Below are 18,178 nucleotides of genomic sequence, written 5' to 3' on the forward strand. Positions count from 1 at the left end.
TATGGAGGTCTCCCAAGTATCTCCAAAAGATTATATGGAGGGACATACGCAGCAGCGACTTATCTCCATGACATGTGGCTTATTCCCATGTAGAACAAAAGGATCAGGCAACTGAATTCCAGCTACACGATCCTTTGTTCAACATGGAGATATGCTGTTGCCAGATACTTCTGGTAATGGGTCTCTCTGCCTCTCTACATCAGTGTTCCCATGTATGGGGGGAGTCGGGAGAGATAGCTGTTTGCCGAATGATAGCTCAGCAGACATCCATGTAACATGTATGGCTAGATTTGAATATCTTACCGAACAGGAAGTTACCGGTAATATGTTACTTACTAAAGTCCTGTGATTACAGCAGCCTCAACACTAAATCAAGGAAGCAAATCTGCTGTGCGAAAAGGAAGAGGGTAAAAGAGAAAGGGGTCCGGAGTATTGTGAGTCTCACAGAGACATTGACCAGGACACACTATATCTGTAACATTGCAGACAATTATAACAGCAGCTTTGAATGGAAAGGCTTACCTTGGGGCTGTATATGAGCAGTGCAAAGTATTTTATGCATTGTAGATAAAAATGGGTACAAATGTTACATGGCCGGTATTTAGGTAATACTATCACCAGTGAAATGGATGATGAAAGTTTATACCTGGAGCCATCAAGGTATAGTCAGCGCTACAGCTGGTGATTCTTTATATCTTTATATGGTGATCTAATCGTCAGCTTTGTGTATTGTGTTAGAAAGTGAAGATGATCCTCGATCACTGTTCAGATGAAGCATCGGTGACTGGAGATGGTGATCTTCCTGGAACACCTCCGGATCGATCATGGTGTGAAGTTTCTGGAGAGACTCTTGGAAAAAAGAGGTGGTTATAAATAAGATATCTCTCTTCCTGAACTATGGATTCCTGCTGCATTTTCAGGCAGATAAGCTTTCTGTAGTCACACAATACTAGGTACGTGAGAATCCTGGATAATGATCCGCACCACCCATGGCAGTACCAGGAAAACCAGGGCACTGTAAATGTCTCTACTGTAGATCAATGGGAGTCCAGGTTCTGAGACCCCCTCCGATCAATCGATGATGATAAGTGTGATTGAAACATGGGCAGCCCAGGAGACAGAGGCTCATGACCCCTGCTTGAGCGGAGTACGGATTCAACCGTCTAGAGAACCAGGGCACTGTGCAGAAGTGACAGTAACGCAGTCTGTGGCCTAGTGACAAATGCAACCGTGGCGTGTTCTCTACACTACAAGAGGGTAAAGAGATGAATTTGCTGCAGTCGCAGTGAGAGCGCTGTGTGGACCCTGCTTCTGCACTGTGACTGCTGTATACAAAGCAAGATTCACAGTATGTGACTGCAGACTCCTCATATTGCACGCACTGGAGCTGAGAGCCAGGAGCAGAAGGTGTGTGACGGCAAGTATGTGATTTGCATACATGCAGTCACATGCCGACTAGACGTGTGCAGCCTCGCTCAATGCAAGTGTATTGAACAAGGCCCAACAAGTCTAGTTGGAATACAAGTCTGCAGTCACATAGGCAGGGGTGTACATAGAAATCATGGGGCCCCATAGCAAAAGTCTGAATAGACCCCACCCCCAAAAAAAAAAAAAAAAAATCAACAGGTGCTCGTAACTCCAGGCATGCATGTTATAGGTCAAACAATTAATTTTATAGCTAGTCTTTGATTTTTTTCTCATTTGAGTAAAAGAAAAAGTAAAACACTTACATCCAATTTGATATATTCCTTGTAACAGTTAAAATGGAAGATTAAGCAGGACAACCTCGGTAAGCTGTCTACAATAAGACCAGCGATTATGGAGTCTGTCGGCACAAAATGACTGTTCATACCAAATATGTCCTCAGTGCACCCTTGGCAGAGCTAGATAGAAAGCAGACAGAAGGTGCCCTAGACCGGCCTCACCAAGGGTGCACTGAGCACCTGTACTTTCAGTCATTTTGTGTTTAGACTCCCTTTAAGTTTTTTTTCCCCCCCAGAATCAGATTGAATGACAATAGGTCACTATGATGAGTGATACATAAAGGAATTTTAAATGGCAAGAACTACACCTTGTGTCTTCCCATCACCTCCCAGGGGTGTTCTAAACAGACAAAAGGCATGATCATCATATCTAGGATGCAAGTATACGTTTTGTCAGCGAGAAGGGGGTAAAGCATTCTTGCCCACACATTAATCCTCTATATGCCTCAGTTTCTTGCAAACATCTGTAATCCTGCCCCAGAGTCATAGCGCAGCACAGTGCTATCTCCTCTCCGGCAGCATCGCTCGTCCTCCATCCAATCAGTGTTTAATCGCCGTTGCGTTCTGCTGATTACAGCTCTTCGCTCATTACTCAGGAAAATCAGCTCATTTTCACATTTTTTTTTCCCTTCCTGATGTTTATTTTTTCACATTTGGTCCCATTTCTTGTACAGCTGGACGTACTGTAGCATTTAATGCTTAATTGCCTTCTTTATCTATGTTAGCATGTAATCTGGATCAGGATGCATCAGGATTGCTACGCATCACAACGCACCATACCAAAACACTAGTGTGAACGCAGCCCCACTCGTGCAGCCCCTAACCAGGTGCCCCCATGTCATACACATGCTCCCAATACATTTTATTATCATTATCACACTGTAACACAGGGCACAAGCCCTTCTAGTGAGGCGGGAAAGATCACTGTATGACAGAGCAGCATACACACGTAGTCTATATTATGTCTGCATACTGTTCCCATACAGTTTCATCACTTTCCCATACAGCCAGTGGCGGATTATAATGAGGTCAATTTGGGCAGTTGCCCCGGGCCCAGTGGGGTTAAGGGGCCCACAGCCCAGGCCAGTAAATTGCCCCATTATAATCCGCCACCGCGCAGGGCCGGATTATAGGCAGGGCAAGCGGGGCTTCAGCCCCGGGGCCCCCACCACATTCCTGCTGGCTGCTCCAATGGCACTCCATCTTCTCCCCACCTAAAAGTGAGTGACCGTGGGGGCGGCATTATGTGCTCTGCTACCAGCAGCATCTACAAGTAGCGTGAACGCTGGTGCTGCTGGTAGCGTGCAAAGGCTTGTGATGAGATCACAGGAGGTAAGGTGTCAGGGCCCCCGATCATGTGACCCCTGTCTCCTCCCCTCCTGTGACCTCATCACAGGTCCTGTGCGCACAGCACAGAGCACTGAGAGCAGCCATGTATGTGGAGTGCGGCTCTGCGGGTGGAGGTCGGTGCTGGAGGCTCCATTATTCTCTATGTGGAGTGCGGCTCTGCGGGTGGAGGTCGGTGCTGGAGGCTCCATTATTCTCTATGTGGAGTGCGGCTCTGCGGGTGGAGGTCGGCGCTGGAGGCCCCATTATCCTCTATGTGGAGTGCGGCTCTGCGGGTGGAGGTCGGCGCTGGAGACCCATTATTCTCTATGTGGAGTGTGGCTCTGCGGGTGGAGGTCGGTGCTGGAGGCTCCATTATTCTCTATGTGGAGTGCGGCTCTGCGGGTGGAGGTCGGTGCTGGAGGCTCCATTATTCTCTATGTGGAGTGCGGCTCTGCGGGTGGAGGTCGGTGCTGGAGGCTCCATTATTCTCTGTGGAGTGTGGCTCTGCGGGTGGAGGTCGGTGCTGGAGGCTCCATTATTCTCTATGTGGAGTGCGGCTCTGCGGGTGGAGGTCGGTGCCGGAGGCTCCATTATTCTCTATGTGGAGTGCGGCTCTGCGGGTGGAGGTCGGTGCAGGAGGCTCCATTATTCTCTATGTGGAGTGCGGCTCTGCGGGTGGAGGTCGGTGCTGGAGGCTCCATTATTCTCTATGTGGAGTGCGGCTCTGCGGGTGGAGGTCGGTGCCGGAGGCTCCATTATTCTCTATGTGGAGTGCGGCTCTGCGGGTGGAGGTCGGTGCCGGAGGCTCCATTATTCTCTATGTGGAGTGCGGCTCTGCGGGTGGAGGTCGGTGCCAGAGGCTCCATTATTCTCTATGTGGAGTGCGGCTCTGCGGGTGGAGGTCGGTGCCAGAGGCTCCATTATTCTCTATGTGGAGTGCGGCTCTGCGGGTGGAGGTCGGTGCTGGAGGCTCCATTATTCTCTATGTGGAGTGCGGCTCTGCGGGTGGAGGTCGGTGCCGGAGGCTCCATTATTCTCTATGTGGAGTGCGGCTCTGCGGGTGGAGGTCGGTGCCGGAGGCTCCATTATTCTCTATGTGGAGTGCGGCTCTGCGGGTGGAGGTCGGTGCCTGAGGCTCCATTATTCTCTATGTGGAGTGCGGCTCTGCGGGTGGAGGTCGGTGCTGGAGGCTCCATTATTCTCTATGTGGAGTGCGGCTCTGCGGGTGGAGGTCGGTGCCGGAGGCTCCATTATTCTCTATGTGGAGTGCGGCTCTGCGGGTGGAGGTCGGTGCCGGAGGCTCCATTATTCTCTATGTGGAGTGCGGCTCTGCGGGTGGAGGTCGGTGCCAGAGGCTCCATTATTCTCTATGTGGAGTGCGGCTCTGCGGGTGGAGGTCGGTGCTGGAGGCTCCATTATTCTCTATGTGGAGTGCGGCTCTGCGGGTGGAGGTCGGTGCTGGAGGCCCCATTATTCTCTATGTGGAGTGTGGCTCTACGATTCGTGACCCCCGTCACGTGACGAGGGGGGCCCACAGAGTCTGAACTGCCCCGGGCCCTGGCTACCCTTAATCCACCCCTGCATACAGCACATCCCTCGCTTCTGAGCATGCTCAGTGCCGCAAAACGGATCCCTGCACACGGATCCGTGTTCTCCTGGATCCGTGCTCCATAGAGCTCCATGTTAATTCCAGACGTGTAGCCGCGGATCCGTGCGTCACCCTGCGCCTGCGTGTTTTTCAAATGACACAAAACTGCAACAAGTTGCGTTTTTGTGCATCTGAAAAAATATGCAGACACAGCGATCCGTGGGAAAACGGTGACAACTGGATGCACAATCCCATCCGTCACCACTGAAAGTCAGTGGTGACGAAAACGGATCCGTGTGTAGCCAAAATATGCACGTGTGAAACCAGCATAACCCTATATAATGATTGGGGCTGGAACTGATCTCTCCACAGGTTTTACCTAAAATCACATTACATTACTTACCCTACCCTAAGGGCACATACTCACTAGCGAGAGAGTCGCGTGATTCTCGTGCGAGTCTCTCGCATGGAAACCTGGCCCTGCCGCCGGCACTCGGACCGGAGGGGGCGGCTGCATAGAAATACATGAAGCCGCATGCTTCAGTCCCAGTGCTGGCGGCAGTGGCAGGTTTCCATGCGAGAAACTCAGACAAGAAACACGCGACTCTCTGGCTAGTGAGTATGAGCACTTAGCTGTAACAACTGATGCCGTCCATCCTCCTCCCTGTAGTGTTGTCCTGAATCCTCCTGGCCCTGCGTTCAACGGGATCGTTGCATAGCAGCATTAACGCACCCTTTGGCCGCAATGCTACTAACGCATCCAAACGCATGATGCGTTACTTCATGACGCACCCTGGAATGCGGTCTGCAGCATTTGGGGGTGCGCCATGAAGTAACGCATCATGCGTTTGGATGCGTTAGTAGCATTGCGGCCAATGGGTGCGTTAGTGCCGCTATGTAACAGTTCCCATTGAACGCAGGGCCATTAACGCAATGTGAACCTGGCCTAACACTATGAGAAGATGATATAGCAAACAATGTGCGGAGCCTCTCCTCCTGCACAGACCATATACTGTATGTATATGCCATAGATGAGGGGACAGTGAAGTAGATCTTTATTTGGGACTAAAGGTAAAGCACAGGTCATTGCAGATGACGATGATGACAAACAATGTGCTGAGTCCCTCCTCCTACTACACATAGTCACATACCATATATGCCATGGAGGAAGTGGCAGGATATGTTTGGGACTGAAGGGTTAACTCACGTGCATTTATTTACAGCCCACAACTCCACATCTCCTCCTCTCCTGACCGCTCCTCCCCCCAGATGAGTCACAGTCAGGCTTCACTAAGCTGAAGCTGCCAGGCGCCAGGAAAAAAAAAGAAAACGGCTGTTCTCCCTGCAGAGCCGACTCATTTCGTTCACAGCAGGGAGCCGGCTCTTTGAATAGGATCATTCACGAAGGACACATCACTACTGAAGAAGCAATGTTATGTCACAATTCACAGGGAGGAAGCCAAAGTCCTTCACACACCTCATCCACCTCCTGACAGACGGCTGGGTCTCCTCCCTCCTCACAAGGAGCAACAGCTTAACTCCTTCTTGTGAGCTCATGTTCTGCAGGGGGAACACACAGCGCTCTGCTACATCCTGACCAAGCACAGCCCACCACTGACAGACAGCCTACACGTGCAGACAGGACCCTTCATTATAACACATCACCTTGTACATGTAGCCCATCAGCACCAGAGACCCTTCTGCTTCCTGCAATGCACGTGTGCTGCTCCCTCTCTGGCTGCTAGGAGGCGTGGCGTTCTTATGCAAATCCAGCCAGACACTTCAGCCAACTGCTGACCAGGTAACAAGGAGAGCTTCAAGGGGCCCAGCCAGGGGGTATACAGCCGGCGGCGGCCGTCGCTTACATTTAATTAAAGGAGATAGTACTGTGTCAGCACAGCTGCCAAACCGCAGCGGCCGTCGCAGGCCCCTCACCCATCCGGGCCCCCTCACCTCTCCGGGCCCCATAGCAGCTGCATGGTCTGCTACTATTGACGGTACGCCACTGCACATAAAGTGACTGCAGACTTGTACTCCAAGGCTGGACAACCCCTTTAAGTGTTTGGTTATTATTTTAACTTATCACCTTTCCATAGGATTGGTAACAACTTGCTGATTACTGTGGGCCCGACCCCAGGTATGTCCCCAGATCCTGGGCTATCTCTGGCTACCTGCAGCAGTCCTACAAATAATGGAGTGGCGGTGCGCCCTGCTCTTGAGATCTATGGGGATGCCCACTATCAGATGGATAGGTGACTGACTAACTTTTTAAACGTCGGCACAATTCTTTTAAGATTATCTTGCAAAACACCTGCCTTAGTAACTTCTCCCCAGTACATAGTAGAAGACATTTTATGTCTTCTAAGAGGAATATATCATTGAATGTTTTTTCTTTTTTTTGTCTTCCGGTCTATGTAGGTTCCTTAATGTTTACCAGCCCCTACAACTTGGCGGAGTAAAACTCTTTCCATCCGGTGTTCATCCTTCCTTACATTTTAAAGCTTTTACTGGTTGTATCAGGAATCTGCAGGTTGATAGCAAGGTAAGATGAAGTAGACTGTCTAGAGTAGACCAGTAATAACTACAGTCATATGTTAAAGTTTGGGCACCCCTATTAATGTTAACCTTTTTTCTTTATAACAATTTTGTTTTTTGCAACAGCTATTTCAGTTTCATATATCTAATAACTGATGGACTCAGTTATATTTCTGGATTCAAATGAGGTTTATTGTACTAACAGAAAATGTGCAATCTGCATTTAAACAAAATTTGACCGGTGCAAAAGTATGGGCACCCTTATCATTTTCTTGATTTGAACACTCATAACTACTTTCTACTGACTTCCTGAAGCACTAAATTGGTTTTGTAACCTCATTGAGCTTTGAACTTCATAGCCAGGTGTATCAAATCATGAGAAAAGGTATTTAAGGTGGCCACTTGCAAGTAGTTCTCCTATTTGATTCTCCTATGAAGAGTGGCATCATGGGCTCCTCAAAACAACTCTCAAATGATCTGAAAACAAAGATTATTCAACATAGCTTTTCAGGGGAAGGATACAAAAAGTTGTCTCAGAGATTTAACCTGTCAGTTTCCACTGTGAGGAACATAGTAAGGAAATGGAAGAACACAGGTACAGTTCTTGTTAAGCCCAGAAGTGGCAGGCCAAGAAAAATATCAGAAAGGCAGAGAAGAAGAATGGTGAGAACAGTCAAGGACAATCCACAGACCACCTCCAAAGACCTGCAGCATCATCTTGCTGCAGATGGTGTCACTGTGCATCGGTCAACAATACAGCGCACTTTGCACAAGGAGAAGCTGTATGGGAGAGTGATGCGAAAGAAGCCGTTTCTGCAAGCACGCCACAAACAGTCGCCTGAGGTATGCAAAAGCACAATTGGACAAGCCAGTTACATTTTGGAAGAAGGTCCTGTGGACTGATGAAATAAAGATTGAGTTGTTTGGTCATACAAAAAGGCGTTATGCATGGAGGCTAAAAAACACAGCATTCCAAGAAAAACACTTGCTACCCACAGTACAATTTGGTGGAGGTTCCATCATGCTTTGGGGCTGTGTGGCCAATGCCGGCATCGGGAATCTTGTTAAGGTTGAGGGTCGCTTGGATTCAACTCAGTATCAGCAGATTCTTGACAATAATGTGCAAGAATCAGTGACGAAGTTGAAGTTACACAGGGGACGGATATTTCAGCAAGACAATGATCCAAAACACCGCTCCAAATCTACTCAGGCATTCATGCAGAGGAACAATTACAATGTTCTGGAATGGCCATCCCAGTCCCCAGACCTGAATATCATTGAACATCTGTGGGATGATTTGAAGCGGGCTGTCCATGCTCGGCGACCATCAAACTTAACTGAACTGGAATTGTTTTGTAAACAGGAATGGTCACAAATACCTTCATCCAGGATCCAGGAACTCATTAATAGCTACAGGAAGCGACTAGAAGCTGTTATTTTTGCAAAAGGAGGATCTACGAAATATTAATGTCACTTTTATGTTGAGGTGCCCATACTTTTGCACCGGTCAAATTTTGTTTAAATGCAGATTGCACATTTTCTGTTAGTACAATAAACCTCATTTGAATCCAGAAATATAACTGAGTCCATCAGTTATTAGATATATGAAACTGAAATAGCTGTTGCAAAAACTAAAATTGTTATAAAGAAAAAAGGTTAACATTAATAGGGGTGCCCAAACTTTAACATATGACTGTACCTTGAGTCATAGGCATATTTAAAGTAGACTTCTTGGATATTTGCTCTGTGTAGGACGACATAGTTTCATTGCATCTCTTTCTTAAGGTTTACGACTTGGAGCAGCCTGTGGATTCAGCACATAGCGCTGCCGGATGCTCTACAATGGATGATCAGTGCAGTATTACTGGATCGCCCCCTTGTGGAGGTCATGGGTTCTGCATAAGCGAATGGAGCTCAGCGAAATGTGACTGTCATCCAGGATTTTTTGGAGAATACTGTGACTTGGGTAAGTTTAATATGCAAATTGCCTCTTCAGAGAGGAAGAGGACTTGAACTCTATTGCACCACATGTTGGAAGCTACAATCCTATAAGTGACTATCGACCCGTTCACGAGCCGTTAAAGGGTTGATAGTGACTTGTAGGACTGCTGCTTCCAACAGATGGCTCTATAGAGTTCAAGTCCTCTTCCTCTCTGAAGAGGCAATTTGCATATTAAATTTCCCAGAGCAGCACTGCGCGGCGAATAAGCCTCCTTACCTTGGCATGCCAGAGCCGGCATGTCACTCTCCGCAAGGAGAAACATTACCCCTTAGACCTGACTTGGGTAAGGAAATTCTGGACATAAATGCAATAATATTTTATAAAAAATGCAGAATATTCCTGATTTTATGTCCTGATTACAGCTCTGCACGAATGGAGCTTTGAAAGAGGAAGTTGGGCCCATTTTGTGATACATCATCGTCTCAGCCCCCACACTACGCACATACAACTTTTGGTTCGTACACGAATGGTGTCCTCTACTGTTCTTCATCTGGGGTCAAAAGACAAATCTTCTTTTCTGCGGTTGGAGGTGAGAGTCATGGGTCCCTCAGATCTGGGGGTCATTTTCCGGTAGCTGTTATCAAATATTGGACCTGGAAAAAGACAAATCCATCTACTTAAGAGTTTGATATGTATCAGTTCAACACAATGAATGATAATGCAGAAAACCGTAAAAAGACAGCAGCGGCACAAGACTGTTGTGGTTAAAAGCTGCACTGTGACCGTTGTATGTGAACACAGCCTTAATTATATGGCTGATTGTTGTGTATGTGCATAACCAGGCAGCATACTATCTTGCAGGTTGTTGAAGGCTATTTTGCTGTTCGCTTTAACTTTGGGGAACGAAACCTTGTGATCAGACTGTCCGACATCAGGATAGATCATGGGCAATGGACGCTTGTGAGCCTGGAGCGTTATGACAATACCTTCACCTTACGCATTGAAAGAGGTGGCGGTGTCCGAGAAGTGACGTCAACCGTTGGGAAAAACAAGCTGTTTAATGTTGATCCATCCACCGTTGTGCTAGGAAATAGCTCACCACAGCAAACGGAGAATGATTTTCAAGGTGAGGGTCGGCCCTGAGAATGGTAGCGGGCATAACAAATCTGAAAAATGGGCCGGCACACCTGTTGGTTTAAGGGTGCGTGCACACGCTGCGGATTCTGCTGCGGTTCCGCAGCGGATTTGGCCGCTGCGGGTCCGCAGCAGTTTTTGCTGCGGTGTACAGTACCATTATTAATAAAACACCGCAGTGCAGACGGTGCGGATTTTTCCGCGGTTTTGAAACCGCAGAAAGAATTGACATGTCAATTCTTTCTGCGGATTCCGCTGCGGTTTGCCATCTCCTCCATTGTGAAGATGAAAAACCGCAGGGCAGAACCGCAGAGCAATCCGCAGGTAATATTCACACTGTGGCCACTAACAGACCGATAAGATATTATCCGAGTGTAATGCAGGAAAATGGATGCAGCAACAAAGATACACAGAGCAAGGGTTAACGGGGGTAACAGAGGTTTGATTTAATGATTACAGGGAGACGCCTCCTCGCAGGGAGCAACAGGGGGGTAAATCAGATTTAAGCTAATAATCACAAGAGAACTAAGTAACTTAAGGCGACAGTCTATGACTATTTCTGTCCCACTTATCACGAGTCTGACGCTGGTTACGTGCTTAAGGGTGAAAGCTGGATGCTGGCTGAGGCTGGTGTGGAAGTCTTCAGGCTTCCCCGCCTGACAGATTAGTCTTACGTCTTCTGGCAGCAACAGGAGGTCACCGGTTTGACCCGTTGAGCCCCTAGTCCATCACACTTCTCTGCAGCCGGGAGCTTTCCACAACAATCTCCCACTCAACGTGCTCTGCAACCAAGAGTCTTGCACAGCAATCTCCCGCTCAGCGTGTTCTGGAATCAGGAGTGTCACACAACGTTCCCCCGCTCGGTCTTCTCTGCACTCGTGTCCTCCCAATGCCGTGCGGACTAATGCTACCCACAGCGCGCCACAGGTCTGACCTCTCACTTCTCCCCGGCAGGAACTCTCTGTCTTCCCGCACAAAACCCCTGGTCTCTCCTACACTTGCACGCCCCCTCTCTGCAGGTCATGGGTCCTCTCCATCCTCAATTTCCTTCCCCCCTGCAACAAAGGGCGCAGCCCCAGCAGTTCTAGCCCTGGTCCTCTGTCGGCACCCGCAGCCCAGTCTTCTTCCTTACACGAGCACGATTGTGTCTTAATCAATTATTTTAGACATGATAAAAATATATGCACAAGTCGTCGTGTCTCAATGTCTCTCGGCGGTTCGACAGCTACAACACATGCAGGGATTACCTGTTTGGTAGGCATTCCCTGCATGTGTTGCAGCTGTCGAACAGCTGGGAGACATGCAGCCGCGGAACATATTTTTCGAGCACGCCGAAGATATTTGATTTAAGACACGAGCGAGAACACCTTATCCGAGCATGCTCGCTTATCACTAGTAAAAAACATTGGACACTTAGTTAAATCTCTTTTGGGCTGTGCATCTTGTCTGTTTAGCTCTCCAAGGACAGGTGTAAAGTGGTCACATCCAGGTCCTGCTCTGCCCCTCGCCTATTTTGAGGCCTGCTGGCACATAGCATGGTGAGATACTAAAGTTAGAGACCATCTGGATTGAGAACAACTTGTCGCGGTCGGATGGCTTTTATGCTTTCTTAATCAAGAGTGTCAACTAAGTACCTTGTTTTTACATGTATTACTACTATGTATTTACTTACTGCCTGGTATCTATTCATTGTTTTATTCTAGGTTGTGGGTATTAATTTTATGATGTCTGTATACTCTATTGTGGATCTACTTTTTTTTTTTTACACCTAGCGGAATGTTAACTCTACTGTCTGGTTTTTGATATTTAGATGCAGAAAGTGGTCTTCTACTATAGATCCAGTAATACAATATTTTAGTACTAGACACCAAAGCCACAATAGTAACGTCTATCCATCCATTATTGGAGAACAGATCTGTTTCACATTTGTCTACAGGATGTCTACGTGACGTGCGGATTAATGGGCTCCGGCTGTCAATAGGCGGAGATGGAAATGAGCACACTACGGTGGTCAGTACCGAGGGGATAAATAATGGCTGCCACTCGGAGGTTTGTAGGAACCAACCTTGTCAGTCTCATCTCAACTGCATAGATTTATGGAGAAAGTATGAATGCAGGTACGTGGTATGGAAAATGTTGTAACTATAGGGCTCCAAAGCCTTCTGGTTCTAAGAGAAGAAGGACATTATGAGGCACAATGACTAAGGGCCGAAGATGTTCTGGTTGGGTATTGGCAAAGTATCTTCACCCCTTCCCGATTTATGACATAATAGTGCATACTATGTTGGGTGGGGTGTATTTACTGGGCCCAGCTCCATTGATGAATAAAAGGGATACCGGTCTCAGAACACACCCAATTTTTTTTTTTTACAAAAGTCAGAATTGTTTTAACCACTAAAATATAACAAAATGAAGTTTAGTATTACCGTAATCATACAGGCCTGAAGAATTGTGTGGTCAGGTCATTTTTACTGCACAACTCTGTAAAACAAACACAAAAAATACATTGGTGGCATTGCTTTTTTACCATTATTCCCAATTTTTAGTACATAATTTAGTAAAGTGAATGATGTCATTGAAGAGCACAAAAAAGAAAAATTCAAAATTCGGGTTCAAAATGTTGGTGGAGGAAAGGGAAGGTGTCTACCTGATCCAGGCCCACTCTCCACAGGTCACATAAAAGGGTGTCTCTATATGACATTGTGCAAGCTCAGTGAGCTCAATGTTGTCCTATCTTTGTCGAACCATAATTATGCTACTTATAGGGGTTTTCGAACTAAGAAAACACCTTTTGTAAACATACGCTGGACCCTGTGATCAGATAATCACCACCAGTCTAGCTTGTCTAAAGGCCCTTTTACATTTAGCGATGCACCAGCGATCCAACCAGCGATCCGACCCGGTCAGGATCGCTGGTGCATCGCTAAATGATCGCTAGTGAGCTTTCATACAGAAAGATCTCACAGCGATGCAGCAGCGACGCAGCGCACGATACTTACCATTCACACACAGCGATCCTGCGTCCTCCCGCCCGCCTCCACGCGTCGCTGGACGTCACAGCAGGAAGTGTCAGCAGGAAGCGCCCGACGAGAAATGGAGCCGGACATTCTCGCGCGATCAGCGATGGACAGCGGGGGAGCCGGTCGCTGGTAAGTATCACACATAGCGATATCGCTAGCAATATCGCTATAACGTCACAAAACCGGTGACGTTTTAGCGATATTGCTAGCGATATTGCTTAGTGTAAAACCCCCTTAATTCCCGGCCACCAACCAATCACTGGGGAAGCAATTTCAGGTCTTACATCCCACCTTATCAGTCATTTTATGGCAACCCAAGAATTCAGCCATTGCGCTGTAGTTTAGAACAGGGTTCCATTAGGTAAACCCATTTCTATCATGTCCATGTACTCTAGTAGAAGAGATGGGTTTAGAAGGTGGTTTCATAAGGCAAACCCACTTCTTTGATGTCCATGTATGGATTGTCTTCATGACAAGAACCTATGTGAATGGAAATTGGCTGAAAATTGGACAAGGTTTTAGATGTTCATAAAGACATGGACCACAACCATATAATTCCACATCTAAAGAGAGATGTATACTGTCTTGCGTCTAAGGGGAGACAACATGTATTTGTTGCTTTACAACATCTTCTCACCTGACAGCTTGGAAATGCAAAGAAATCTGCAAGTGGCATGTTATAGAGCAGGAGGAGCCCGTTTCAGAGAGAGTCTGGCTTGTCTCTCTCTAGCTCCGATACAAATCCACTCTGCTCAGCTTCCCCAGCTTACTGACTAGTGAACACATGACATAGCTATCCAGGTGCACAATCAGGACCTGTAATGCTAGCATTTAACCTTAGCCTACCTGTCTTTCTTATAATTTATACTGTATACATAAAAAAAAACTTTTTAGGAAGAGATTCAGTATAACTTATCTATACTGTCCTCATACACGTTAGCAGGGTGTGCAATGAGACATGTAGCTAAACCCCCTGTCTTCTTTAAGAAAAGAGGCTGTAAAATTGTAACCTTCTTTTATTGATTGCAGATGTGACAGGAAAGGGTGAAATTATAGGATGCAATAACAGGAGCATTTCAGAATATATAACTGCACAGAGCATAAAATACAGATAGTCTGCAATACATAGGTAACATGAGGTAATACATAGGTACCATGAGGTAATACATAGGTAACATGAGGTAATACATAGCTGATGATTACCTATTTAATACAACAACGTTATAAACACAGGATTATAATACCTAGATAGTGCTTACCAACTATGCTTAGAGCAGGCTGTTTAAGAAGCATGAAGAACATGAATGGTGTAGTTTCTCCTAAGACATATGGAGGGATAATGGCTGCTGTTCCCCTCACAGTGTAATAAACAAGACTATGATGTAACAGGAACAATCCCACAATACATTGCAAATTAAACTAGAATCTATGCATTAAACGGCCAGCAGGTGGTGCTGTTACCTTACAGTATAAAATATATGAAGGATTAATACACACAAAAATGACTTTCTAGACAGCAATTATATGGCTGGACAGAACACTCCCCGCTTGACGTCAGCCGACTTCACTATTGTGTTTATTGGACGAGAGCAGCAGAACGAGTTCCCCTACTGGCCTGAGGAACAATTTGGTCTCGCCTTGTTTTCCTATTTTTACTTCCACCTTACGTACGATTCCATCCTTACTTGGGAATGTCTGGGTAATGAGACCTAATGGCCATTCATTTCTCCAAGACTGACAGTCTTTCATTAGTACTATATCGCCAGGCTGGAGGTTATGCTTGCTGGTTTGCCACTTTCTCCTCTGTTGCAGAGTAGGCAGGTACTGTTTTTTCCACTTGTCCCAAAAGGCATTGGAGAGACTCTGTACTTGTCTCCATCGACTCCTGTAACGGTCTTTAACATTAAATTCTCCAGGTGGAGAGCAATTAGGGTCGGTCTTCTGCGTAAGCAGCAGGGCTGGGGTGAGAACAGTTGGGTCATCAGGATCACTGGAAATTGGAGCCAACGATCTGGCGTTTATGATGGCTGACACTTCGGCCATGAATGTTGTCAAGCTTTCGTGTGTCAGTCTTGCAGATCCTTCCTGTAAGAAGATTGAATCGAGGATTCTCCTTGCGACACCTATCATTCTCTCCCATACACCTCCCATGTGTGAAGAATGTGATGGGTTAAAAGTCCAAGTACACCCATGTAAACTTAGGCATTTTTCTACGTCCTTCATATCCAAGTTGGAAGACAGCTGCAGTTCTCTTGCTGCTCTGAGTTTTCTCAGAACACTATCTTTTGGTATTGGTTGATTGGTTAAACAGTCGATTTCTTTGGCATAGTTTTCCTGTTGTACAGCTCGGATAATTATATTCTTCGACTGCTCTAGCTGTAGAGCTGTGTGGACGTGTTTACCATGGTGCCAGTGGTCCTCAATGTCTTGAAGTGTAGGTGCTAACTCTGTATGACCGTTCTTACATATCTTCTCCATGAAGGTTAAGAAATGGTCTTTCATCTCTGGTTTATTATTGAAGCTGTGCATGAGGGAGACAAAGTATTTGTAAACTTGTTCTCTGTTGTTAAGCAAGCGTTGTCTTTGAGGCTTGAAGGGTAGAGATGTAATCCAGCTCTTCATTTTGTCCTGCACCATTCCTTGCTCCATCTCTAGGAACAGTCTATCTTCAAATGACATTGCTGTGCTATTATCTTCTTTTGTCTTGCGGAAGACCGTACACCCAAGGTGATCTTGGTCGCAATTCTGAATGCAATCATCATTGGCACGACTCGCTGAAGTGCTGTGTAGCAACTCCTTTATGAAGTAGTGATTTTCACATGGTTGGAGGAGAGATGGACGTCCATTCTCGAGAGTACTGGTAAACATGTTGTTAACCACTGTCGGTTTGTGTGCACCTCCTAAACAGACCTCTCCTACAATGACCCACCCAAGGTCGAGTCTCTGAGCATATGGAGCATTGTGTGAGCCATTGATCTGTTGTCTAACCTTGTGAACTTGTAGAATATCTCTCCCTAGGAGCAAGATTATTTGAGCCTCTGGGTTGAGGTTGGGAATAAGGCGTTCTATACGCTTCAGATGAGAATGATACGATGCCACTATAGGCGTTGGTATCTCTGACCTGTTGTCAGGAATCTGGTTACATTCCAATATGGTTGGTAAGGGCAGACACATTTGGCCATCTATAGATTCGACTACGTAGCCTGTTGCTCTTCTACCAGCTGTCTCTACTATACCGGCACAAGTTTTCAAAGAGTAGGGGGCACTGGGTCCTCTGACGTTAAAGCTATCAAAGAAGGCAGACATGGCTAATGACCTGTTACTCTGATCATCTAAAATCGCATATACTTTGATGGCTTTGTCCTTTTCGTCTTTCCACAAACTTCTGTACACTTAGAAGTAATGGCTGGAGTGTCAGTATTTGAGTCATTCAGCTCCCCGCTATGCTCTTGGGGCAAAGTATCCGATGGTGGTCCAGGGTGTAGAACTGAGTTATGTTCGGTGCTGTCACATTCTGTACACGTTGCACTAACCTAACAGTCCCTGGCGAAGTGGGATGTTGAAGAGCAGCATTTGTAGCAGATGCGGTTCTCCTTAAGGAAGGCCTTCCTTTCTTCCAATGACTTTTCTCTGAAAGCTCTGCACTTAAGTAAGGAATGTGGCTTCTTGTGTAAGGGACACTGCCTGCTTGGGTCCTTGGATTTGTCTTCTCCTTGACCGGAGCTGAACTCTTTGCGAACTGAACCTGTGGAAGAAATGTTAGTTTTGTGGACTTCTACAGTTGTTCTACGAGGTTTACTAACAGAGTTATTGGCACATGACAGCATGAAATCAAAGCTAGGATCATTTCTAATTTTTGCTTGTTCTGAGACAAAATCTACAAACACATTGAATGGAGGAAATGGTACATTGTAAGTCTGTTTATACCTAGAACCATATGAAACCCATTTGTCTTGCAGGTTATATGGGATTTTTTGAACTATGGGGTTCACACCTCTAGCAGTGTCGAGATATGTCAACCCCACAAGATCTCCTTATGCTTTTGCTACACACAACTCCATTAACAAGTCAGTTCATTCTGAGCTTTGAATAATCCTTGTTCGCTATTCTAGGAGAGTCCTCTATTCTTTTAAACAAGGCACTTTCTATAACCTCTACTGAGCCATAGCATTCATCAAGTCTATTCCAAATTCTTTTGAGGTCGACATCTGGTCATTTACATTAATGTCTCTGATTCTTTTCACGTGTTCGGCAGACTCACTTCCTAGCCATTTTACCAAGAGATCCACTTCTTCTCTACATGATAGACCTATGTCTCTTATGGTATTTTTGAAGGAGGCTCGCCAAGCCCTGTAGTTTTCAGCACGATCGCTGAACTTTACAAGTCGCTTAGGGACCAACTCACGTCGAGCAAGGAACTTGGCAAAGTCCATTGTGGCTTGATTGGCACTGATACCAGCTGATGCAGTGTTGTCAGAGTATATGTGTGCTGTGCGATCATACCTGCTAGATGTCTCTGGTTTGGTCCAACTGCTGTAGTACATTTCTGAAGCAAAGGGATTCTCTTTAAGCCGGGACAGATTCCGGATCTTCTGTTCTGGAGAAAGATTATTGTAGTCAGTATCATCCAAATGTGTATTTCCTTGCTTTTGGTAGGGAGACTGATAGTTGGCTTTCTGGGGGTCCGAATTATCTGGTTGGCTTGACTTGTTGACAAAATGCTCTGTCTTCGCCTGTGGGTCTGGGTCGTCATTTGATTTGGAATGCTGATGGATGTAATCTGCAGTACGCTGCAATGGATCGTGAGTAACTTGCTGTAGGCCTAGCAGACTGCTGCGTTCGTCGTCAGAATATACGTCAGCTTCTA

General features: G+C 46.4%; 1 protein-coding gene across 1 annotated transcript in view; it reads left to right on the forward strand.

Annotated features, from left to right (window-relative positions):
* LOC141053047 (neural-cadherin-like) overlaps nt 1-18,178 on the forward strand; it is a 137,856-nt gene that overhangs the window by 89,719 nt on the left and 29,959 nt on the right. The window contains exons 25-30 of the mRNA XM_073550377.1: nt 739-863; nt 7,099-7,222; nt 9,001-9,181; nt 9,580-9,746; nt 10,019-10,283; nt 12,228-12,408. Of these exons, the coding sequence (XP_073406478.1) occupies nt 739-863; nt 7,099-7,222; nt 9,001-9,181; nt 9,580-9,746; nt 10,019-10,283; nt 12,228-12,408 (1,043 nt within the window). The remainder of the gene's footprint in view (nt 1-738; nt 864-7,098; nt 7,223-9,000; nt 9,182-9,579; nt 9,747-10,018; nt 10,284-12,227; nt 12,409-18,178) is intronic.

This window comes from Dendrobates tinctorius, unplaced genomic scaffold, assembly GCF_039654945.1.
Source record: "Dendrobates tinctorius isolate UK_male_01 unplaced genomic scaffold, ASM3965494v1 ptg000165l, whole genome shotgun sequence".
Classification (NCBI taxonomy): domain Eukaryota; kingdom Metazoa; phylum Chordata; class Amphibia; order Anura; family Dendrobatidae; genus Dendrobates; species Dendrobates tinctorius.